Source organism: Salmo trutta, chromosome 11 (assembly GCF_901001165.1).
Source record: "Salmo trutta chromosome 11, fSalTru1.1, whole genome shotgun sequence".
In the NCBI taxonomy this organism is placed as follows: domain Eukaryota; kingdom Metazoa; phylum Chordata; class Actinopteri; order Salmoniformes; family Salmonidae; genus Salmo; species Salmo trutta.
In genome coordinates this window covers 11,186,156-11,211,274 of record NC_042967.1, presented here as the reverse complement: position 1 = coordinate 11,211,274, position 25,119 = coordinate 11,186,156, and the positions used below count along the sequence as shown (strand labels likewise).

General features: G+C 42.2%; 3 protein-coding genes across 5 annotated transcripts in view; 1 reads left to right on the top strand and 2 right to left on the bottom strand.

The window, feature by feature from the left end:
• LOC115202212 (N-acetylgalactosaminyltransferase 7) overlaps positions 1–11,585 on the top strand; it is a 31,333-nt gene extending 19,748 nt beyond the window's left edge. Inside the window, exons 4-12 of one of the 2 annotated variants that reach the window (XM_029766193.1) lie at positions 612–742; positions 958–1,037; positions 1,396–1,578; positions 2,792–2,909; positions 3,134–3,256; positions 3,789–4,007; positions 9,477–9,575; positions 9,665–9,793; positions 10,059–11,585. In XM_029766193.1, the coding sequence (XP_029622053.1) occupies positions 612–742; positions 958–1,037; positions 1,396–1,578; positions 2,792–2,909; positions 3,134–3,256; positions 3,789–4,007; positions 9,477–9,575; positions 9,665–9,793; positions 10,059–10,196 (1,220 nt within the window). In that variant the 3' untranslated portion in view covers positions 10,197–11,585. Of the gene's footprint in view, positions 1–611; positions 743–957; positions 1,038–1,395; positions 1,579–1,741; positions 1,925–2,791; positions 2,910–3,133; positions 3,257–3,788; positions 4,008–9,476; positions 9,576–9,664; positions 9,794–10,058 lie in introns of both variants that reach the window. The other variant, XM_029766192.1, reaches the window with a different exon arrangement.
• A 1,133-nt stretch (positions 11,586–12,718) lies between these two features.
• Positions 12,719–15,421, bottom strand: LOC115202211 (high mobility group protein B2). Its single transcript, XM_029766191.1, has 5 exons — positions 15,306–15,421; positions 14,356–14,517; positions 14,032–14,183; positions 13,769–13,943; positions 12,719–13,655 (listed from the first exon to the last, which is right to left on the bottom strand). Exons 2-5 carry the CDS (start codon positions 14,503–14,505, stop codon positions 13,488–13,490), a joined length of 645 nt encoding a protein of 214 aa, XP_029622051.1. The 5' UTR covers positions 14,506–14,517; positions 15,306–15,421; the 3' UTR covers positions 12,719–13,487.
• Positions 15,422–19,981: 4,560 nt separating this feature from the next.
• Positions 19,982–25,119, bottom strand: part of LOC115202210 (scrapie-responsive protein 1) — a 31,070-nt gene continuing 25,932 nt past the window's right edge. For both annotated transcript variants that reach the window (XM_029766190.1, XM_029766189.1), the window contains exons 2-3: positions 21,690–21,947; positions 19,982–20,994 (exon numbers count right to left, since the gene is read on the bottom strand). In XM_029766190.1, the coding sequence (XP_029622050.1) occupies positions 20,940–20,994; positions 21,690–21,937 (303 nt within the window). In that variant the 5' untranslated portion in view covers positions 21,938–21,947 and the 3' untranslated portion in view covers positions 19,982–20,939. The remainder of the gene's footprint in view (positions 20,995–21,689; positions 21,948–25,119) is intronic.

The following is a 25,119-nucleotide window of genomic DNA, read 5'->3' as shown; positions in this document are numbered from 1 at the left end:
TTTCTTCGTCGTCTTGCTAGGTAGTAATCTAGCTCTGGCTAGTATCAAGAAGGGCTTTCTGCAAAATTACAACATTAGCACAGCTAACTAGCTAACATTGGAATCTAGACCATAAACTTGGCAGTGTCAAATTGCAGTGTCAAACAGCGCTTCTGCCACCTTCTGGTTTGGAGTATTTTAACAAGGCTGACGACTTCAAGGTCTTTGCTGTGTGAACAGGAGATTGACTGCCGACACTGTTCAGAGGTGCTAAGTACTGTCGGCCGGTAAACGTTTGATAATCCTACCGGTGTGTCTGGGCTATAAGCTTCTAGTGATTGTAGTATATAATCTGCGCGACCAAGTCACTACCCACTTTATATTTGTAAATACAGTCATACTTTTCATAGCACAATAATGATCTAATACTGTAGGATATCCTATTGTGTACATATCAGGCTATTACTGGGAATACTACCTCTTCTATTACTTGTTATTGATTTGAGTCTGATTTATTGTACTGCAATGTTCTGGGGCCTAGCACCCAAGCGTTTCACTGCACCTTTTGTAACTCCTGGTAAACTGTGTACGTGACAAATAAAAGTAGGTTTAATCTCACTGTCCGTCTCCAGTGCACCTGAAGGAGAGACTAGAAGAGTACATTAAGCAGTGGAACGGCCTGGTCAAATTGCACCGCAATGAGAAGCGAGAGGGCCTCATCCAGGCTAGGAGTATAGGAGCCCATGTAGCCACCCTGGGACAGGTAGGTTACAGCTACTCCATCACCTCTACACTTACTGTGTGTGGATGAGACAAAGGGAAAGGGGGAATGAATGAATGGATTGATCTGGAGCTACTAATATAGATTGACATCCATATAGATGGAAAGATATGGAATGGTAACAACTCTACTGTCAAGCAACTGTTCTCTCCAATGTCTGACGTGTTTGGCTGCTGTGTGTGTCCTGTCGTCTGTAGGTTCTTATCTATTTAGACGCTCACTGTGAAGTCGCTGCCAACTGGTACGCTCCTCTGGTGGCCCCCATATCCAAGGACAGGTATGAGCGGTCTGCGGCTGTGATTTTGAATATTTCTACTTCATATATGATGACTTGTTCTACTGTAGTAATGAAAAATATTCTGACCCATCCATCAATGAATGGTGCAGGTCATGAATCCTCTACCAGAAACATCTCTGTATTATGTCACAGCATAACTAGTGATATACATTGATGTATATACAACCTAATTCATGTGCAGATGATTGTATTGAAAATGTATAGATGGGCGTATCCATCCGTGCTGAATATACAAAACTGTTTATCTATGCTAAATATTGATCAGTAATTAATATCCATTTAGTGCAGTGGTCTGCCCCACTGTAACATTGTGTGTATTCTCATTGCCTGTTTCCAGAACGGTATGCACTGTACCTCTGATAGATTATATAGACGGCAGTGATTATACCATAGAGCCCCAGCAAGGTGGTGATGAGGACGGGCTGGCCCGGGGAGCCTGGGACTGGAGCCTGCTGTGGAAGAGAGTGCCTCTCTCCAGCAGGGAGAAGGCTAAGCGAAAGCATAAGACCGAGCCTTATCGGTAAACATCCTGCTGCCATCCATGCCTTGCATGCCCATCTAAAACCCAGATGTATTGTTTGTTTCCCCCCTGTGTGTGTGTGTGTGTGTGTGTGTGTGTGTGTGTGTGTGTGTGTGATGCATGAAACCCTCCCTCCATCTCCCCACCGGCTGTCCCTACCCAGAACGGTGTGCACGGTCCCTCTCATAGACTCCATAGAAGGCCAGACATTCCGAATTGACCCACAAGGGGGAGGAGACGAGGATGGCTTTGCCCGCGGAGCATGGGACTGGAGCATGCTCTGGAAGCGTGTGCCCCTCGGTAGCAGGGAGAAGGAGAAGAGATTAACTAAAACTGAGCCCTATCGGTAATTTATCGGCACTAAAAAAAAATCTACCCTGCTTGCAACATCAACCCCTAACTGAGGCACAAATGATGCACTAGAGTATACAATATGCTGTCTGCATGTACAGTACTATTTGCTTGGCCTTGGCTTGCTCATACTACTGCTTGGCACTTCTCTATAGTGTATAACTGTATGCTGACCTGCTAGTGATCGCAGTACTTTAACTATGAAACACAAGTGCTACCTCATATAGTGGTCTGTAGATGTAACAATAATCAGAAAGCTATGTAATACCCATTAATTACCAACTGTAGCACTCAATGTGGTTTATTAATTTCTCTAACTTGCTCTAGTGCCAAAGTTCATGCTCTTGAGGAAACGCCTATGGCCTGGACCAATTAAAAGTATCAATTTGTCCGAACACTGAATGCTAGCAGTCTCTGATACCTGGAAGGAATTTTGACAGATGCCACTGCTTGTGCCTTAGAAATCATCGCTTAAGTCTTTGAAATTAAACTCTTTGAAATCTCTCACTAATGTCCTGCATTCTAATTCTCCGTTTTTCTTGGTGTGATTTCCTCACCAATAATCTCTTCTGTCTTCTCCACAACTCGGTATCCTATCATGTATTCTACCACGTTATTCTATTGTTTTAGAAGATAAGTCAGTAATGTTTCATCTTCGATGGCTAGCATGATATTTGGTCATTTGACAGGAAGGAATGTTTGGGAGCACTCTTTGGGTCAATGTTCTTGTTCACTCTTTTTTTTCATAATGCTTATGTTTCTCCCTATTTCATCATGTATCCACCTTCTTCCCTACTACATTTTAGCTCTCTGGATGAGACTCCTGTGGATTGTGGGTAATGTAGTTTTGGGCCTTTCTTAGGTCTCCTGCCATGGCTGGGGGGCTGTTTGCCATTGAGAGGGACTTCTTCTTTGAGCTGGGCCTCTATGACCCAGGACTGCAGATCTGGGGAGGGGAGAACTTTGAGATATCCTATAAGGTAAACACTAAGACCACCTAAAGCTCTCAATCATCTATGAAAGATTTCACATCATAATAAAATACTTGGGCTATTGTTTGGTCCTGTATTGATACTGTTACTAATCATGCATAATGATTAGTAGCTGTTATTTATTTGCTGTGAATTTCAACTATTGTATTTTCAGCTTTGTATGTACCATCTGTGTAACTCCAGCATGTTCTATTGTCCTGATCTGATCCCAGATCTGGCAGTGTGGTGGCCAGCTGCTCTTCGTGCCGTGCTCCCGCGTGGGCCATATCTACCGCCTACAGGGCTGGCAGGGCAACCCACCCCCTGCTCACGTTGGCTCCTCGCCCACACTTAAGGTCAGTGTGCCACATCTGTCAAACTTAGCACCCAGGCTGCCCCTCTTAGCCTGTTCCCAGATCTGCGTTCAATCTCTTTCCAACTCCTATGGTGATTGTCACAATGACTGTAAGATTTGGCAGGACAACACAAACAGATCTGGGACCAGGCTAGCCCACTCTGGCAAATCCCTGGCAGCTTTTCTTGGCTCCTTTGAGCTGACCTGGCACCATCTGCTTATTTACTTGGATTCATCCTCGTAAACTATGGTTCAGCCAGTTTCAAATGTCTACAAGGGTGACTAGATTGAATGATATGTTGTGCTAAGGACAGTTCATGTAGGCCTACAGCCGTTTATCAAATGGTCAGTAGTGGATTAATTATATGGATATCATATGTATCGGTCATCTGTATTGTATCATAAAACATCAGCAATCTTATGGAAAAGATTAAAGAAGTAGCATATGGATTGACTGACTGATGTCCTTCAAGAGGTGTTGTCCTTCATGGGAACTAATAATTGGTGTTTTATTCTGATCCTCCCTGCTCCAGAACTATGTGCGTGTGGTGGAGGTTTGGTGGGACGACTATAAGGACTACTTCTATGCAAGCCGGCCGGAGACCCTCACCCTGGCCTACGGGGACATCAGCCAGCTCAAGAAGTTCAGAGAGGAGCACCGCTGCAAGAGCTTCAAGTGGTTCATGGAAGAAATTGCCTATGACATCCCCATGAACTACCCACTGCCCCCCAAAAACGTGGAGTGGGGAGAGGTAGGCAAAAATATTGTCCATATTTTGTTTTTAGTTTATTCATGCTACACGATAGTAGCTAAAAGCTGAATTGCAGTCTTACTTCATTAAAATATCAACATATACATCTGTTGAGGAGTAGTGTGTTACTGTCCGCTACATGACCAAACGTATGTGGACTCCTAAGGGTACATAATCGAAGATGGCGTAGCAGTCAGACGTCTTTCTTTGTCCTGTCGTGTCCCTTGTATATATATTTTTACATCTTTTTCTTCACATATCTTTTTAAAATATTTTCCTAAACCTCAACTTCTAAATACTCTTCTGCAACCCGCCTCACCCAATGTGGCGTGGATCTGTTTTTTTTTTGTAAAGTATTTATATTTACTTCAGATCTGGAATCCCTCAACTGAAGCTAGCCAGCTTACCAGCTATCAGTCAGCAAACCACTGCTAGCGGTCATCAGCTAACCTTTAGCTCGGAAAGCTCTCGCCAGTTCGAACAACGTGACTCAAACCACAGCATAACAGGCCCCTCGGGCGCGACGTCCGCAGAAGGCCCATTCTGCTAACCGCGGCCTACTAGCTACCTAGAGCTACTTGGAACCCTACTAATTCCAAGACTGGTCTATCGACGTCACCGCACGAAGAGGCAAAAACAGACACCCCCATCGTGACGTTCCCCCAAAGGCTAACTTGCTAGCACCTGTCTGCTAACTGCTAGCTTGCTTGCCCCGGTCTGCTAACTGCTAGCCCCGGTGTGCCAACTGCTTGCTTGCTAACCCAGTCTGCTAACTGCTAGCTTGTTTAGCCCCGGTCTGCTAACTGCTAGCTTGTTTAGCCCCGGTCTGCTAACTGCTAGCTTGTTTAGCCCCGGCCTGCTAACTGTTAGCTTGTTAGCATCGGCCTGCTAACTGTCTGAATCGCCGTGTCCCCAGTCAGCCCAACCACTCACTGGAACCATATGTTCACTTGGCTACGCATGCCTCTCTCTAATATCAATATGCCTCGTCAATTACTGTCCTGGTTAGTGATTACTGTCTTATTTCACTGTAGAGCCTCTAGCCCTGCTCAATATGCCTTAACCTCTGGGGTATGTGGGACACACTATTCAACAGCCAGTGAAATAGTAGGGCGGCAAATTCAAAACAACAACAAATCTCATAATTCAAATTTCTCAAACATACAACTATTATATCCCATTTAAAGATACACTTCTCGTTAATCCAACCACATTGTCCAATTTCAAAAAGGCTTTAAGGCAAAATCATAACGTTAGGACATCACCTTGACAAGGAAAAACCACACAGCCATTTTCCAAGCAAGGAGAGGCGTCACAAAAACCAGAAATACAGCTAAAATGAATCACTAACCTTTGATCTTCATCAGATGGCACTCATAGGACTTCATGTTACACAATACATGTATGTTGTGCTCGATAAAGTTCATATTTATATCCAAAAACCCAATTTTGTTTTTTACATTGGCGTGTAATGTTCAGAAATGTTTTGCCTCCCAAAATTTCCGGTGAATGAGCACATCAATTTACAGAAATACTCATCATAAACGTTGATAAAATATTCAACAGTTATTCAAAGAATTATAGATACACTTCTCCTTAATGCAAACGCTGTGTCAGATTTCAAAAAAGCTTTACGGCAAAAGCAAATTTTGCAATCTGAGTACAGCGCTCAGATATCAAAACAAGCCATACAAATACCCGCCATTTTAGAGTCAACAGGAATGACAAAATTACATTATAAATATTCACTTACCTTTGATCTTCATCGGAATGCACTCCCAGGAATCCCAGTTCCAGAATAAATGTTCGATAAAGTTAATCTTTATGTCCAAATACCTCATTTTTGTTTGCGCGTTTAGTCCACTACTCCAAATGCAGGAAGCGTGCGCAAAATGTCACTACGAAAAGTCAAAAAAAGTTATATTTACGTTCGTAGAAACATCTCAAACGATGTATAGCATCAATCTTTAGGATGTTTTTATCATAAATCTTCAGTAATATCACGTGGAAGCCTGAGGAAGTGCAAAATGAGCCCTAAGTCACTGTATACTGTATAGGCAATCACTTGAAAAACTACAAACCTCAGATTTACACATTTCCTGGTTGGATTCTTTCTCAGGTTTTTGCCTGCCATAAGAGTTCTGTTATACTCACAGACATCATTCAAACAGTTTTAGAAACTTCAGTGTTTTCTATCCAAATTGACTAATAATATGCATATCCTACCTTCTGAGCCTGAGTAGCAGGCAGCTTACTACGGGCACGCCTTTCGTCCGGACGTCAAAATACTGCCCCCTACCCTAGAGAAGTTAACCAACCATGTTGTTCCACCTCCTACATATGCAATGACATCACCTGGTTTAAACATCTCTAGAGACTATCTCTCTCATCATTACTCAATGCGTAGGTTTACCTCCAATGTACTTACATCCTACCTTACCTTTGTCTGTACACTATGCCTTGAATCGATGCTATTGTGCCCAGAAACCTGCTCCTTTTACTCTGTTCCGAATGTGCTAGGCGGCCAGTTCTTATAGCCTTTAGCCGTACCCTTATCCTACTTCTCCTCTGGTGATGTGGAGGTTAATCCAGGTCCTGCAGTGCCGAGCTCCACTCCCCAGGTGCTCTCATTTGTTGACTTCTGTAACCGTAAAAGCCTTGGTTTCATGCATGTTAACATTAGAAGCCTACTCCCTAAGTTTGTTTTACTCACTGCTTTAGCACACTCTGCCAACCCGGATGTCTTAGCCGTGTCTGAATCCTGGCTTAGGAAAACCACCAAAAACCCTGCAATCTCCATCGCTAACTATAACATTTTCCGCCAAGATAGATAGAACTGCCAAAGGGGGCGGTGTTGCAATCTACTGCAAAGATAGCCTGCAGAGTTCTGTATTACTATCCAAGTCTGTACCCAAACAATTCGAGCTTCTGCTTCTAAAAATTCATCTTTCCAGAAACAAGTCTCTCACTGTTGCCGCTTGCTATAGACCTCCCTCTGCCCCCAGCTGTGCCCTCGATACCATATGTGAATTGATTGCCCCCCCCATCTATCTTCCGAGCTCGTGCTACCAGGCGACCTAAACTGGGACATGCTTAACACCCCGGCCATCCTACAATCTAAGCTTGATGCCCTCAATCTCACACAAATTATCAATGAACCTACCAGGTACAACCCCGAATCTGTAAACACGGGCACCCTCATAGATGTCATCCTAACTCGCCCTCCAAATACACCTCTGTTTTCAATCAAGATCTCAGCGATCACTGACTCATTGCCTGCATCCGTAATGGGTCTGTGACCAAACGACCACCCCTCATCACTGTCAAACGCTCCCTAAAACACTTCTGCGAGCAGGCCTTTCTAATCGACCTGGCCGGGGTATCCTGGAATGACATTGACCTCATCCCGTCAGTAGAGGATGCCTGGCTAATCTTTAAAAGTGCCTTCCTCACCATCTTAAATAAGCATGCCCCGCTCAAAAAATGTAGAACTAGGAATAGATATAGTCCTTGGTTCACTCCAGACCTGTCTGCCCTTGACCAGCACAAAAACATCCTGTGGCGTTCTGCATTAGCATCGAATAGCCCCCGTGATATGCAACTTTTCAGGGAAGTTAGGAACAAATATATACATGCAGTTAGAAAAGCTAAGGCTAGCTTTTTCAAACAGAAATGTGCATCCTGTAGTACTAACTCAAAGTTCTGGGACACAGTAAAGTCCATGGAGAATAAGAGCACCTCCTCCCAGCTGCCCACTGCTTTGATGCTAGGAAACACTGTTACCGCCGATTAAATCCACTATAATTGAGAATTTCAATAAGCATTTCTTTACGGCTGGCCATACTTTCCACCTGGCTACCCCTACCCCGGTCAACTGCCCGGCACCCTCCACAGCAACCTGCCAATGCCCCCACCATTTCTCCTTCACCCAAATCCAGATGGTTGATGTTCTGAAAGAGCTGAAAAATCTGGACCCATACAAATCAGCCGGGCTAGACAATCTGGACCCTCTCTTTCTAAAATTATCTGCCGAAATTGTTGCTACCTCTCTTTCGTATCGTCTGAGATTCCCAAAGATTGGAAAGCTGCCGCGGTCATCCCCCTCTTCAAAGGGGGTGACACTCTAGACCCAAACTGCTACAGACCTATATCTATCCTATCCTGCCTTTCTAAGGTCTTCGAAAGCCAAGATAACAAACAGATTACCAACCATTTTGAATCCCACCGTACCTTCTCCGCTATGCAATCTGGTTTCAGAGCTGGTCATGGGTGCACCTCAGCCATGCTCAAGGTCCTAAACGACATCATAACCGCCATCGATAAGAGACATTACTGTGCAGCCTTATTCATCGACCTGGCCAAGGCCTTCACTCATGCTGCCAAACATACCCTCGTAAAACTGACCATCCTACCAATCCTGAACTTCGGTGATGTCATGTATAAAATAGCCTCCAACACTCTACTCAACAAACTGGATGCAGTCTATCACAGTGCCATCCGTTTTGTCACCAAAGCCCCATACACTACCCACCATTGCAACCTGTACGCTCTCGTCGGTTGGCCCTCGCTTCATACTCGTCGCCAAACCCACCGGCTACAGGTTATCTACAAGTCTCTGCTCGGTAAAGCCCCGCCTTATCTCAGCTCACTGGTCACCATAGCAGCACCCACTTGTAGCACAAGCTCCATCTCACTGGTCACCCCCAAAGCCAATTCCTCCTTTGGTTGTCTTTCCTTCCAGTTATCTGCTGCCAATGACTGGAACGAACTGCAAAAATCACTGAAGCTGGAGACTCATATCTCCCTCACTAGCTTTAAGCACCAGCTGTCAGAGCAGCTCACAGATCACTGCACCTGTACATAGATGGGCTGTTTACTTGTCCCATCGTGCTCTAACGAATCCTTGTGGCGGGCCGGGTGCCTGCAAGCTGACTCTGATCGCCAGCTGGACAGTGTTTCCTCCAACACGTTGGTGCGGCTGGCTTCCGGGTTAAGCGGTTTGTCAAGAAGCAGTGTGGCTTGGCTGGGTCTTGTTTCGGAGGACGCATGGCTCTCGACCTTCGCCTCTACCGAGCCCGTAGGGGAGTTGTAGCAATGGGACAAGACTGTAACGACCAATTTGGATATCACGAAATTGGGGAGAAAAAGGTGTTTTAAGTACAACAAAAAATCAAAATATATAAAAGTACTTAATATTGACTGGAGAAGCTCTAGCAGGGCAGAAATTTTACTAACTGACTTGTTGGAAAGGTGGCATCCTATGACGGTGCCATGTTGAAAGTCACTGAGCTCTTCAGAAGGCCATTCTACTGGCAATATTTGGCGAATGTTTTAATTTAATTTTTTTTTTTTTTTTTATACACCTGTCAGCATCAGGTGTGGCTGAGTCAAATCCACTCATTTGAAGAGGTGTCCACATACTTTTGTGTGCATTTGGAATGTATAGTGAACATTATTGCTTTGTTCCAGGTCCGTGGATATGAGACCAGCTACTGCATTGACAGTATGGGCCACACCAATGGAGGCAACGTGGAGATTGGACCCTGTCACAGAATGGGTGGGAACCAGGTCAGAAAACCCTTTGTGTCATTTGGGATTATAGACTTGACTTATTCCTAAACATTATTCCTCATTTACTGATAAAACACCTCTTGTAGCTTTTCAGGATAAATGAAGCCAACCAGCTCATGCAGTATGACCAGTGCTTGACGAAAGGACCAGACGGGTCGGCGGTTATCGTTACACACTGTAACATGAACGAGAACACAGAGTGGAGATACTTCAAGGTATGCAGCTGCATCTAACTTCATATACAAAGTGTGTAATCCTGAGATAAGAACCTCCTTAGATTGGTGCCATTGTTTCAATATATGATTGCTTCATAAGATGTAAACAGTTGGAAAGAGAATTCACCCTTGTTACCAATACAGTATTATGAGTTTTCCCTATCACGCTACAGCTTGAGATGGTACTGCTGAACATAGCGTATTAGCATGTATGTGTGAGGGTATATGTAGTTTAAGTGAACTCACTGTTTCGTTTCCCTCCCAGGACCTCCACAGGTTCACCCACGTCCCCACGGGGAGGTGCCTGGACCGGTCAGACGTCCTCCACAAGGTCTTCATCGCAGACTGTGACACCAGCAAAAGCACACAAAAGTGGGAGATGAACAATATTGTAGCGGTTTAAAGCTACGGCCCCACAGAGGGTACTTTACTCCTACTGGAACTCACTCAACAGGATAGGGCATCGAACGCTGCACTTCAACTGTCTGCTGCATTGAGAGGTTGTGTACGTCTGAAATGGCACACTATTTCCCTATATAGTGCACTACTTCCAGAGCCCTATGGGCAGGGGCGTCAATTGTGTATGGCAGTCAACATACACCAACTATTTTAAAATGGGCTACTGAAGTCATTCCAATCCCCATTAAATGGCAAATGCAGTTTAAGCGGCTAGAGCACATTGAGCTGAGGCAGTTTTTGTCTTAAAACAGTGCGTTTTTAATCCCGGTGCAGAGCTAGTGCTTAGCAGCTAATTGCTGTATGACATGTTTGTAGAAAGTTAAGTCCCTTATTGACTGGGGAATGAAGCTACAACTAAGGTAATAATAGCTGGAGTCAATTTTGCTTGTTTTCGCTGTCTCCAAATATCTTTTTAGAGTTTTTAAATTGTGTAGGCTTAGCTGAAATTACACCCCTACTGGAGGGCCCTGGTCAAAAGCAGTGCACTATATAGGGGATACTGTGCTCTCTCTCAACCATGTCCCACGGAAGATACTTCTCCGTACACACACTTGGATAATGGACCTTTTTTCAGTTGTAGATGTTTACACGTTCTTGCTCTTCTCTCGATCTTTACATCTTATTGGGGTCTTTGGGCTATTACTCAGGGGTCGGAGAATTTTTCTAACTTTAAAAAAACATTGGTGGCGGATTCATTAATCGATGTGCAGAATTGAACATTCAACAATTCAAAACCACTTCTAGTAGTCGTGTCATAAACTGCCCACTAGCTAGGTTTTTAAGAATCCTGTTTTTGAAAACTGCAATGGATTATAACCTGGTCTCAGATCTGTTTGTACAATGACCCATAGGTGTTTAATTGGCAAGAAAGCACAAACAGATCTTGGACCAGGCTAGATGGATAAGTCCACTCATGAACACTGGATGTTTTGAAAGGACTTACTACTTCAATGATGTTGGTCTTAGGCACAGTGAAATTCCAAAAGCTTGAATTTAACATGTTAGCTCTAACTGGTGAATTTCAAATGGCTATATAAAGAAAGGGTTTGTGTTTTTATTGTTTTTATATATGTCCAGCTTGGTATGTAAATGTTGTTGAATGATGACTACAAAGCAACCAGAATCAGACACCATTTTGTTCAAAGCAAAATTTTAAAAATGTGTTTTCTTTGGGGTATGATGTGATATGTATGCATTTTTATAATGTAAATAGGTTTATTTCTAAAAGAGAGCTATGCAGTGAGCCTTGGATGAAGGTGTACATATCTAACTTATAAGAAAATATTGGCTCGAACTGTACTCATGGCAATAAATTGAACCTTTTTACTAATGACTTTTGCCCCTTTTCCTTGAAATTACAATTTTATAGGGAAATGTATATTTCTCCAGCTCTTTTTTTATTATGCTCAATTGCAGCTATGTTGCGATAGGCCTATTGTATTCATGCACCTTTTGAACCTTCAACCTTGTGTTCAAGTCTGATTACACTAAATCCAATGTCTATGGCTAAATCCCCCAGATTTTGGGGTCCTCACCCCTCCCCCAGATAACATACAAAATGAGACCATGTTTATCTATCCAAAAGAAAATGCCTCAACCCTGTCTGGCCATATGTCAACCACTCCAACTGCAGTGGATTTGAGACATGCATTTCCCTCAGACCATCTGTGCCCTATTGACTTGTTAGCTGGTAACCACAAGGTCTACAACCAAAGGTGAAAGTCAACTTTACAGCGCGCTAGTATGATTGGGCAGTAGGTAGCCTAGTGGTTAGAGCGTTGGACTTGTAACCAAAAGGTTGCAAGATCGAATCCCTGAGCTGACATGGTAAAAATCTGTCGTTCTGCCCCTGAATAAGGCAGTTAACCCACTGTTCCTAGGCCGTCATTGAAAATAAGAATTTGTTCTTAACTGACCTGCCTAGTTAAAGGTAAAACATGAGTTCATACTGAAAATATAAATGTAACAATTTCACAAGGAAATCAGTCAGTTGAAATAAATGGTCCTAATCTATGGATTTCACATGACTGGGAATACAGATATACATTGGTTGGTCAGAATCTGGTGTGACCATTTGCCTCATTCAGAGCGACATCTCCGTTGCATAGAGATCGGAATGTTGGTGAGTATGCAGGCCATGGAAGAACTGGGACATTTTCAGCTTACTGGCATTGTGTACAGATCCTTGCCATGTTTCAGTATGATACAAGACAATGGACCTTATCACAGTATCTGTGCATTCAAATTACCATTGATAAAATGCATTTCATTGTCTGTAGCTTATGCCTGCCCATATGACATCAAACCCCTTTCCCACAGTATAGAGCTGGACTTGGTGGCTTATGGTAGAGAAGTGAACATTGAGGGGTTGCTAGACTCGGTATGCTGACAGCAGGAATGCCCAACTGCACTCCAACTTGAGATGTGGCATTGTGTTGACAAACTGCACATTTGAGCGGCCTTTAATGTATTGTTTAATTGGCTTAATATGCCACATGACAGGTGGATGGATTATCTTGGCAAAGGAAAAATAATCCTTAACTAGGTGGTAGAAATACACAAAATGAGCTTTTATTTCAGCTCATGAAACCCAACATGTTTCATTTATTTAGTATACTTCATGAATTGCTATATCATTGAAGTTTTAGTGCAATTTAATAGGTCACTACCTTGAAACTAGTAGCTAACCAACATGGAGTACATTTGGCTGCTTTTACACAGCCAATTCAGAATTTTTTTCCTACCAAGTGGGCTTTTAAATGATCAGATCTGAAAGACCAGTTAGTGGGGTGTGGAGAAGGGGGGGGGGGGGACTTCTGAATTGGACTAGTTGTCTAATCACATCCCTAATCTAACTTGTCATCAACAAGGCAAGGAAGTTAATCATAATATACAAAACAAAATTTTATTATAAAAAGAAATCATTCTACACTGAAACTCCACGTTAAAAATGGGTCGCAAACGTCTACACATTTTCTTGTATTTCTTAAAAACGGCAGTGGAAACGATATCAATATAGGGCGGAAAAGAACATGCCACCATCCAAAGACAAAACAAGCAGTGCTTTGAGAATAAGAGCTGTTAATTTACAAGACAGCACAATATGACCCCTGTATGCATTATTGCAGCCATTGCACATCACTGTACATGTTCTGAAAAATCCAAAATGCTATAAATGTTACATTGTAAGGTTCACATTGTTTTGCAAATACTCCAGCTCAAGTTTCCAGGCAGTTTAGTCGTCATCCTCGTCATCATCCTCTTCCTCGTCATCATCCTCCTCTTCGTCATCATCATCATCGTCATCATCCATGGGCGCTGCCTTCTTGCCAACAGCTGGCCTGCCAGGGCCACTCTTAGCAGTTGCACCTGCGCCTCCCTTAGCCTTGTAGGCAGCAACATCCTACAACAAACAATTCAGTTAACAAAAATGGACTTGATTTTCATGACGAGTCTCCGACAACAGTTCTAGTCGGTCATAAGTGATAGTTAAAGTGGTTCTGGAGTGGACCTTACCTTCTCATACTTCTCCTTCAGCTTGGCGGCCTTTGCTTCATGTGGCAGCTTGTCTTTGGGAGTCTGCTTGCCCCACAGCAGACCCAGCTGCTTGGCGATGTCACCAATGCCCATGCCTGGGTTATCAGCCTTGATTCTTCCACGGTGTTCAGCACAGAACACGAAAAATGCAGAACTATTGGGGATAGAATGTTGAGAACACATTTAGTTCCAAAATCTGAACACTACAGAAATCGATACAGTTGTATAGGTGGAGTACTTACGGTGGCCTCTTGGGGGCATTGGGGTCCTTCTTTCTCTTTCCTGCTGCCTTGGATCCCTTGGGGGGCACATAACCCTTCATGTCCTTGTCATAACGGACTTTGTCACCCTTGGCCATGTCCTCAAACTTCACCTTCTCTTTTGCAGACATGGTCTGGAAAAGAGAAACTGCATTAGTCACACCACTCATTGCAGCAGCCATGTTGCGCCAAATCCCCACCATTTGATACATTGATTTGCTAACTATTTCGTAGGCACGCTTTGCCCCGCCCCCTGCCCCCGGAAAAAAACAACTTTTACATGGCGGCCGCTCAGTCAGAACTTACCCTCCACCTCTCTGAGCATTTCTTTGAGAACTCGGAAAAGTTCACTGAAGTTCCTGGGTGTTTTTTCTTGTGTTCTTCCCGGCACGTCGCAACGAAGAACGCATAGGAAGAAGTCTTTCCCTTCGGCTTATTAGGATCTTTACCCGGCATGGCTGCTATATTCTGAAAAAGGAAGAAAAAAAAATATTAAGCAAAAAATGTAATACAATCTCAAAATATATAAATAGCTAAAAGGTATGTATTCGGATGGTACCAGCGAGTAAACAAGCCACAAACCACTCCACGGACAGCCCAAGGACGCGAAACCGCGCTAATCCGATTGAGTTCCTGCTTCATTGTGGCTATACGGCTAGGACAATAAGCGTCCCTCCATTTTGTTTCCCGCCTAAACCAAGTCTCCCAACAAATGCAATAAGTAGGATCAAACCATTTAAACATTGATAAATTGGGTAATCCGAATTATACCCGTTAGGCATAAATAAACCCCGAAAGGCTACCTAAACCATTTCTGCAAGGCTGATCGAAGTTAGTCTAGTAACGACGCTAGCTAGGCTAGCTCAGTCAATGGCAGCAAGTATGGAATGCATCGTGCAACATCGCCAACTACCTAGCACGATGTTAGCATGTTATGTCTGAAAGAAGTACCCAAAAAGTAATTTCTGCACGGAAAACATTTAAAATGTTCCTTATCATACTGAACATTCTTGTCTACGACCAGAACAATACATTCTTAAATGTGTTAGGGCATCAAGTTAGCTAGCTAAATAGCAACTGCATCACAGCGCGCGCTTCCCAACTTCGCTGGCTTAGTTGAGTAAAATAGTTAACCACATATATTCTTCAGTAAGCATTTGAGAGGTTTTGCCTTAAGTTCAAAAGCATTCCAAAAACAAACTTTACATGTAGAAAATCACGAAAGAACTGATAGGCGTAGAAGTTCCCTTACTCACCTATTATCCAGCCACACAAGTACAATGAGTGCCAATGTAAAGTCCTTCGCACTGTTTTGTGAGTGGGAGACAGTTCGCACAAACTTGATTAAATGTTTTTTAGAGCTCCTCCCGCTTGTCATATACGGTTGGCTGAAATTACGCATTTCAATTTGAATCTGGGACCCAGGGCATGAACGCTGTTTGGATTGGCTGAATGTCTATATTTTGAGACTATCATGGTTGTCTGTGGCGGATCAATGGCAAACTCATGTGATTGGCCGGAGTGGGGATTTAAAATAGACGGCGCCAAAAGCCTAAACGCTTTGAAGGGGGTTGTGTGTTGAATGCCCGTTCCCACTGGGTCAGTGCTATCCAAGATCATTGGGCCGTCCCTACCCTAACCCTTACTTTAACCTTACCTAACCTTAACTATTAACCTACCGTAACTATTTAAAATGTTAACTGCAATGGGGGTGGTAGTGACGTCTCAAGGATCATATTAACAGGATCCGTTGCCATTTCTAGCCCATCAGATAATTTAGGAAACAATAGAAATGAACAGTTATTGATGAAAATAAAAACACAATAAAATGTTTGAGCTGCGAGATAACAGATGCCAGTAATCAAGGTGAATGATCATGACATTAAACTAAAATTTACACCAAAATTAAGCCAATCAGATTTGAGCAACAACATGCGCAGACATTTGAGCTAGATTTCAATATGCAATGCAAATAACATGTATGTATTCATGTAAAGGTGTAAAACGTTTTCAATATTTCAGACAGTGTTACAACGTTACTACAGAAAGACCCCACACAGCCATTGATACGTTCTGCCTGAGCTCTTCTAAATGCTCAAATGTTTCCATGTGCAAGTGTCCATCTAGCCAGTCAGAAATGTAACAGCAAGCTCCACCATAACCGTAGAAGAGCACAAAGGCCAGCAGGGAAACAGCTGTCAGCTGCGTGCGGATGCGACCCCAGTGTGCGCCCACGCTTTGTGTTGTACTACCGAGCCGCAGACATTGTAGCAATGTAAAGCCACGCCACGCGACTGAAGCTTTTGTTTTCAAACAGTCTTAAATCAAGATATCGTTGCAATATTGGCCTAGTAGTAGCTTTATATAGCCTAGTTAAGCCTATAACCTAGCCTATTGTTGCAGCCTGGTCTCATATACTAGACGTAACATAGTATACGTAAATCCGGGTTACTCAAATTAGTATATGTTACTTTTGGTATACTTACATAAGACACATTTTTGCTTAAGGCAAAAACGGGTAGGGTATAATGCGAAAGTCTAGCAACCCAAAGGTTGTGAGTTCGAATCTCATCATGGATAACTTCAGCATTTTAGCTAATTAGCAAGTTTTCAACTATGTACTACTTTTTAGCTACTTTGCAACTACTTAGCATGTTAGCTAACCCTTCTCCTAAACCTAACCTTAACCCTTTTAGCTAACCATAACTTTAACCCTTTAACCTAACTCCTAAACGTAACCCTAACCCCTAGCCTAGCTAACGTCAGCCAACTAGCTAACATTAGCCACCTTGCCACCTAGCTAGAATTCATAGCATATCATATGCTTTGCTAATTCATAACATATTGTATGTTTCACATATTTATTTCACAAATTCGTAACATATTGTACGTTTGCATTTGTTAAATATAATATGAATTGTAACACGTAACACATCATCCAAAATGGGTGATGGACATCCACAAATTAATACATACCATACGGAGGTAAACATATCATACCAAATAGAGGGTACAGAATAATACGTTTTGCTCTGAGACCAGGTTGCAGCCAGCATGATAATTTTCCCCTAATCAATCAGTGCAGCAATTAATACTACAGACAAGTATGTTTATTCTCACAAATTGATGTACATTATCGCAGCATCAATGTGTGTTTGCTATCTACTGTCCCATTGTCCTTAGCTGCAATTTCAGATAGACCTACTAGGCAACATACCTGAGCTATTTTGATGCATCAGTAATAAATGTACCCATTTTATAACTAATTAGTCCAGGTGTGTGGCGAGCTCGAGCTTGGTAGTCTATTGTTGTGGTCAGCTTTCTAGATTTACTACGTTAAAGTAGTAGTCCAATGTCTAAATCATTTATGGAAAACTTCTGCTTGCTCTACACTCTTAGAAAAAAAGTGCTATCTAGAACCTAAACGGGTTCTTCGGCTGTCCCCATAGGAGAACCCTTTGAAGAATCCTTTTTGGTTGCAGTTAGATCCCTTTTGAGTCCCATGTAGAACCCTTTACACAGAGGGTTCTACATAGAACCCAAAATAGTTCTACCTTGAACCAAAAGGGGTTCTACCTGGAACCAGAAAGGGTTCTCCTATGGGGACAGCCGACGGACCCTTTTGGAACTCTTTTTGTAAGAGTGTAAGCCTAAAAGAAACCTATGGCACTTCTCTTGAAAAATGAATAGGGCCTACTTTGTTGCTAGCATTAGCAATTTTCAGCCATCTTCACTGTTGTTCTCTCAGTCAGGCTGCTTCATGGTAGAAACTAGGTGGTAGCCTATACAGTTACAACCTGAAGTACATTTTTTGTAGCAGGTTAGGAGAATTTATGCAGCAGCTCAGGAGAATTAAGGTAGCAGGTTAGGGGATTTAGTAAAGATTTGAAAAAAGGTTAGAGTCAGCTATAATGCTCTCCAAACCGGTTATGCTTTTGAAAAGTAACTTCCGGTCGTAGCTGTACTCCATCAAGTCACAACCCTGCTTCATGCCTCCTGTTCTGTTTTGCATTCTCACAGCCAGGGTCTCAGCGGAACTGGAGCAGTTCAGCTCAAACCGGTTTAAGTGTGTCAGGAGGAGAAAAAAGTATAGTGTTGTTGGGGTTGTATGTCAAGATTTATTGTGAGTGTCTTTTCTCCTGCAGGCCTCAGCTGCTCAAGTGTCAATGAGGCTGAACGTCCATGTTGCCACTATGTTGAATGCCGCCATAGCAGCTGCACTTGGAGAGGAAGATTCCTAGAAGGTCCAAGGATCTCCCAGTACAGTAAAGTTTTTTATTCTCATTCCATAGCACCAAAATAGTACAGTAGTATGCTTATGTTATGACATAGTAGGACCTTGTTTACGCTTGCCAACAAGTGACTAATATTAATTATAATTAGGTTGGTCCTTACGTTTGTCCTATTTCACACATGTACAAGTGTGTATTATACACGTGTACATTGGAAATTAGCTTTTTGTATATCCCACTCCCCCCGAGTCAACCTTGGAGCATGGGGTCACAGCCAAGGATAAGCCATTATTGACAGCAACCTTGGCGCAATTAGGGTTAAGTGCCTTGCTCAAGGGTACAGCTAGATTTTTAATCTAGTCGGCACAGGGATTCAAACCAGTGACCTTTCGGTTACTGGCACAACACTCTTAACCGATAGGCTACCTACCACCCCAGAGTCCTACACCAGTAGCTGGGCAAATTGGAAAGTCACAATTAAGCACTGTAAAAAATAATTGGCACAGATGAAGTTGTGGCTAACCTATAGTAAATGTGGACAAATAGCATACCAAATGGTTAGATATCAAATGAAAGATAAGGCCACAAGACAAAAGATGTAAAGTAGATGCTCAAGGTTTCCTTTCTAGCCTCACCAACACAGCCGTTCTTACCCAGCCCCATAGTAAAAGCACATAGCCTCACAAGCAAAAGGAGCTGACAAGACAATCAGCATTAGCATAAAACTGTAAGCCCCCCAGTTGTTTACCAATAGGCCCAACTGACAAAACACCCTTTCACATACTCACTGGACCCGAGATCCTATTCATGCTGGATCCTCATTGTGGGAAGCAGATGACTTTATCCACAGGGTGTCAAACATAGGTATTAAAGGTGGCAGGAGAGTGCAGGCTCGATTCCTCTCCAATTACCATCCTCAGTACTGACTTTTTTCGCACGAGTTACATTGCAAACAGTGGATTGATTTGTCTCAACTTGTATATGATTATAGACATAGGGGAAAAACAGGATAGCAGTTTATGGGTGGTTTATGTGTGTTGACTTTGAACTGAGGACTGAAGTACTGAAATACTTTTGGCTACCGAGTGGCGCAGCGGTCTAAGGCACTGCATCTCAGTGCTTGAGGTGTCACTACAGACACCCTGGTTCGATTCCAGGCTGTATCACAACCGGCCGTGATTGGGAGTTCCATAGGACCAGCATCGTCCAGGTTTGGCCGGTGTAGACCGTCATTGTAAATAAGAATTTGTTCTTAATTGACTTGCCCAGTTAAATAAAGGTAAAAAAATATATATTATATATATATATATATATATATATATATATATATATATATATATATATATATATATATATATATATATATATATATATATATATAATGGTGAGATGCATTTGTGCGATTTGACATCCTTCACTGTGGGCCTATTACTGGAATCTATTATCAGTGACTGTATAGAATAGGAGAATAACAGTGAATCTGTGAATAAATGTTACCCACTCAAGAGCCTTAATTCAGTTTGTTTACATAGAGCAGTAGAACAATCTCTTCTAATTACAACAATATTAATCAGTGATGTTTTGTAACTGACTGACAAAAGCAAGTTTATCAACAACAAACTGAAACATAACAAGCTCACAAAGGAAATATAGCTACAAAGGTGGTTTCATAATACAACAAGTAAGGTCTGCAGGCAAAATAACACTCAAACCGATCTGTTTATTAATATTCTCACATACAGTGTTGTAATTGATATAAAATCATTGGATAAGTACAGGGAGATGTCATGGAGCAGTAGAACAACTTGTTAAAACAGCTCCACCAGTCTAGGTGATCTGTAGTGCTATGTTAATTACATTTTCCATTTACATTTGAGTCATTTAGCAGACGCTCTGATCCAGAGCGACTTACAGTTAGTTAGACCTAGTAACACACACAATACTATAATCCTTTCGCAAAGACATTTACAATGCAGTTGTACAGCCTACTTGTTTTATCCATGTAAAATCATGCTTCATAAGCTCATCACAACATCACATTTTATGATCCTGCTGACATTTACGACATTTAATAGCCTTGAATATAAAATGCAATGTCTCTCAAGAATGGCATACTATTAACTATTGAATCATATTTTTTGATGTGCAATAACTCAATATAAGGGCACACTCGTGGTATTACTGTACTACGACTATTGCCAAATAGTGAGATCTGTTTACGTGTGAGTGTAGATAATGGGGAGTGTCACATCATTGCAAATGCCAAATGAAGGGTCTGCCAAGTCAGATATACAAGTGTTGAACTGTAGCCTTGGCAAAGGAGGGACACGGGCTGCATTTATTGAATTGTCTTCACAGATAATAAATATACTTGGTGCTGTATTTGAGACTGAATATAATGCATTTAATTTGTAGGCCCAAGTATTGTGAAAGGTGGGTCTCTTTTTTTTCAGCTTCAAAGCTTGTGCTTTTGTTTTAGCTCCAGCCTTTTGAACTTGTCGTTGTTGTAGCTGTCTCCAAGTGAAGAATGAAATGCATGTGATTCTGTAGTCCGGATTGGATGGGCCCATCCCCCTTGGCCCCATTCACTCTTTACTCTTGTTTCAATTCAGAAGATTGCACCGTCCGTGTTCACTGTCCATTCAAACGACTGATGGCTCAGATGGTTTTGCATGGAATTATAAAGGAGATTTTGGGTCCAAAGAAGACATCCCTGGAACAGCATAAAAAATAAAAACATGTGTTTAGTATTTCGCCCTATTAGCCTGGAATCCAAGACTATGGTAAACTGTCCATGACTTTCTAGTGGATGGACCATGTTGTTCAGGAGAGAATGGCCTAGTTAATGAAGGAAGCATCTAGTCAAGAATGGCATTATTTTCAATTGATAAACTGATAAACTGTGATTGTAAACTGATAAGCTCCATGTATCTGTTTGATTTCCAGGCATATAGTGCCTCTTTCAAGGAAAAACAATTCACTGTAGTCAACAGCTGACTAAAAACAGAGCCAAAATGCATAGGCCTAGCCATAGCGTATTTGCATTACATGAGCAAAGGCCATGACGTAAAAACAGCACGAATGACCTTTTAACTGACCAGTGAAACAAAAGTCAACTCCACATCACAGCTCACTGCACGGCAGCAGGCACACGTGCCTGACTGTATTAATAGGTGGCTTATGATAATCACAATGTAGGCAGTGTTCACTGGGCAGCCTGTGACTGGATCCAATTCGTTCCCAACTATAATTGGCGCCTAACTGCCCGCCGGCCTCCATTCGGCCTCCAGTGGACATAACAGCACCACAGAGCCGTCCACTGTTCCAGAACTGTATTAACATAGACTGTATATGTGTGCTGAACATGGGCGCCGCCTACCGGCAGAGAATGGAATTGCTGTACAGTACCTTGGGCAGCAGAGGAGCTCACTGAAGTTACAGTAGCACACCATGTCGCATTTGTTCCCCTCCCAGAAATGGTTCTGCAGGGAATCGATGGGTCGCATGTTCGCAACTCCGTTGGAGATGCCAACATTGCGACAGTCCCTGCCCTTCAAGACTTTCTTGTAGCAGGACCAGCGGTTTGATGGAATGGCCTGGCTGCCCATTGCCAATAGTCCAACCAAGAGAATAGCCGCAATGAGTAGTGGCTTCATTTTGATCAAGCTGTAAATAGGACGACATAATGTATATAATGGTTAGAATGTCTCCAAAGTCACCCCAGTCATTAATATATAAATACATTTTAACATTAACTACAAATCCAACCCACAAAAAAGATATTCCCATTAGGGCCATAGGCAGGGTCTGAGTTTTAGCGAGGTCCAGAGGGGGTGGAGGGACATTTTTTGAAAGTTAAAGTTTATTTATTGCATTTCTATCAAATAAAACAAATCTAAAATGCTATTTGGAGAAGAGCAAATACAGACAAAAATGTACCAGCCATTATCACATTGGTTGCTGCAGCTTAATTTACCTCAGTTGATCAACAAAACACGTAGCTTATTAGTTCTACAATTTGCCGCTACACATTAACTCACATTAACTCAGCACCGAGATGAAAAACTTCAATATGTACAGAGGGATCTGTTAGAATATTTATTTATTAACAAAACGCAAACAAATATGTTTGCTTTACAGAACTTTTTATTGCAATGTCCTGCAATTCTACACATTTTGCTATGGGCTGTGGAGAAATGTTTGCAGTTTAAAAGCTAATTTCCTGCATTGAATACATTTTGCCATGACTTATGCCATGTCAAAGATATAAAGTCCCACGTATAGAGGACCTGCGTGGTTCTGGTACCGGTTCCGACCGACACTTTCGCTTATAAAATCGATCTGTGGACACCATAGATCGAAATGGCTTGCATCGAGCGGTAACGCGGGTTCATAACGACTCATTTGTGTATCTCTTCCGCCTGTGTGATTTAGGACAGAGAGGAAGAGGAATAGAGATGCCCAACTCGGCGGAAAGATGTCTCCTTTCAGTAGGTGGCGTTTTTTCGTTGTTTCGTCCACCAAGCAAAGAGTTTTTGTATGGAAGTCAATGAGAGAGTGTTGAATTTGGTCAACCAAAAAATGTATGGCTTATTTGCTACGGTAGGTTTATTTCATCCAATAATAGTTTCCTAATGCTTAAATTGTTACGAGTGTACTGATATAAGTAGGGCACGTGACATCCCGGCAATTTTGAGAAAAAACACTTTATATGGGCGTTGTCTCGAGATGGCTATGCATATTCATTGTATGAGGCCAGTAGTGTAGCGTCTCCATTGAATACAGGCAGTTGACGTCAACAACCCTCATCGAATTTTTCAAAAGAGATTACAATAATGAGATGTATCCACCAATCCAAAGAAAGAATAGGCGGGGTCTAGACAGCACACTGTGCCGCTTTGTGGACAACGACTTCCATTGTTAGGACAGCGAGACATGTGTCTTGTCAGTATATCCATAATCTTTGTTTAAGATGTGAAATCTGACACCACTTGAAGCTGGGATGTCCCTTCTACCATTTCATTCGCTCTTCCGACTGTCCATCAAGTCCTGTCTAAACCATACATCACAGCCGCTGACAAAGCACATGCCTTAAAATCCTGACATCGTAGCGCAACAGGATAGAGTGGTTTCGTCGCTCGAGCACATTCAGATATCGATTTATAACCAACTTTATCACAGTAATCTAAAAAGATTAATAGTTTTTAAACAAAAAAAACGTTTTGTTTGTCCTAGACAGACAATAGTAAGATGAAAGGCGAGTTCAGGAAGCCAAGCTAGAGCTCTCTTGTGTGACATTCACAGCGGTGGGGGCAGACGTTTTGATCAAGAGAAACCTGCACATTTTATCTAACACTAGACATACAAATATGGATTTTTACAGTTATAAGGAAGGTGAAATCTTATAGTTATTCGTTTTCTAATTTCATTATACTATATTTCAAGCGTTATTCATACAGTTTTGTTGAATAGGAAATACATACAAATTAAGAATCATATTTTTACTTGTGTACTTGAGCTTGTGTCCTCAAAAGTGACTACACCTCAGCAATTTATAACTATTTTTTATCAGAAAGGTAAGATTTTAACTTTTCTTGGAGTATGCAGGATTACTTATGGCCCTCTCATGATAAATAATTCGTTTTGGGGATTACGTAGATTACATTTTAGATTACATTTAGTTACATTTAAGAGATATGATATCTGAGTGAGTGTGAATAATAAAATCAATGGGGGCCCCCTGGGCACGTAATTCAGCCATGATTACTAAAAGTTCATATATCTGGCTAGACTAACTAGACTAATTTACCAATATTCAAAATGTTAACTGATATGGACTAATTGAGTGACTGTCAGTGAGTGACATATAAGAAGAGGAAAACTGCTGATGCACAACCAAATTTCGAAAATGCACCAATTGTACTATTCTAACTCTCAACAGTAAATTGAGACCCCGCCTTCTTTGTAAGCAACTCTGGTGTAGATTTGGCCTTGTTTTTTAGGTTATTGTCCTGCTGAAAAGTGAATTAATCTCCCAGTGTCTGGTGAAAAGCAGACTGAACCAGGTTTTCCTCTAGCTCCATTCCGTTTCTTTTTATCCTGAAACCCCCCCAGTTCTTAACTATTACTATTACAAGCATACCCATAACATGATCAAAACAAATGCAGTTAAAAAAATACAGATTAGAATAAGAAATAAAAGTAAGAAATAATTAAAAAGCAGCAGTAAAATAACAATAGTGAGGGGGGGGGGGTGGTACCGGGACGGAGGCAATGTGCAGGGGCACCGGTTAGTTAGTTGATGTAATATGTACATGTAGGTAGAGTAATTAAAGTGACTATGTATAGATGCAATGCAAATAGCCTGGGTAGCCATTTGATTAGATGTTCAGGAGTCTTATGGCTTGGGGTAGAAGCTGTTTAGAAGCCTATTGGACCTAGACTTGGCGCTCCGGTATCGATTGCCGTGCAGTACCAGAGAGAAAAGTCTATGACTAGGGTGGCTGGAGTCTTTGACAATTTTTAGGGCCTTCCTCTGACAATGTCTGGTATAGAGTTCCTGGATGGCAGGAAGCTTGGCCTCTGACCTCATCCCTATAGGCTGTCTTGTCGTTGTCGGTGATCAGGCCTACCACTGTTGTGTCATCAGCAAACTTAATGATGGTGTTGGAGTCGTGCCTGGCCATGCAGTCATGAGTGAACAGGGAGTACAGGAGGGGACTGAGCACGCACCCCTGAGGGGCCCCTGTGTTGAGGATCAGCGTGGTGGATGTGTTGTTACCTACCGTTACCTCCTGGGGGCGGCCCGTCAGGTAGTCCAGGATTCAGTTGCAAAGGG

Bases quoted from the DNA above. Each gene is read 5' to 3' on its own strand.
- LOC115202211 (XM_029766191.1), bottom strand. From the start codon at position 14,505: ATGCCGGGTAAAGATCCTAATAAGCCGAAGGGAAAGACTTCTTCCTAT. The intron at 13,944-14,031 runs GTAAGTACTCCA...TATCCCCAATAG, and splicing joins AATGCCCCCAAGAGGCCACC to TTCTGCATTTTTCGTGTTCT. The intron at 13,656-13,768 runs GTAAGGTCCACT...TGTTTGTTGTAG, and splicing joins TGAAGGAGAAGTATGAGAAG to GATGTTGCTGCCTACAAGGC.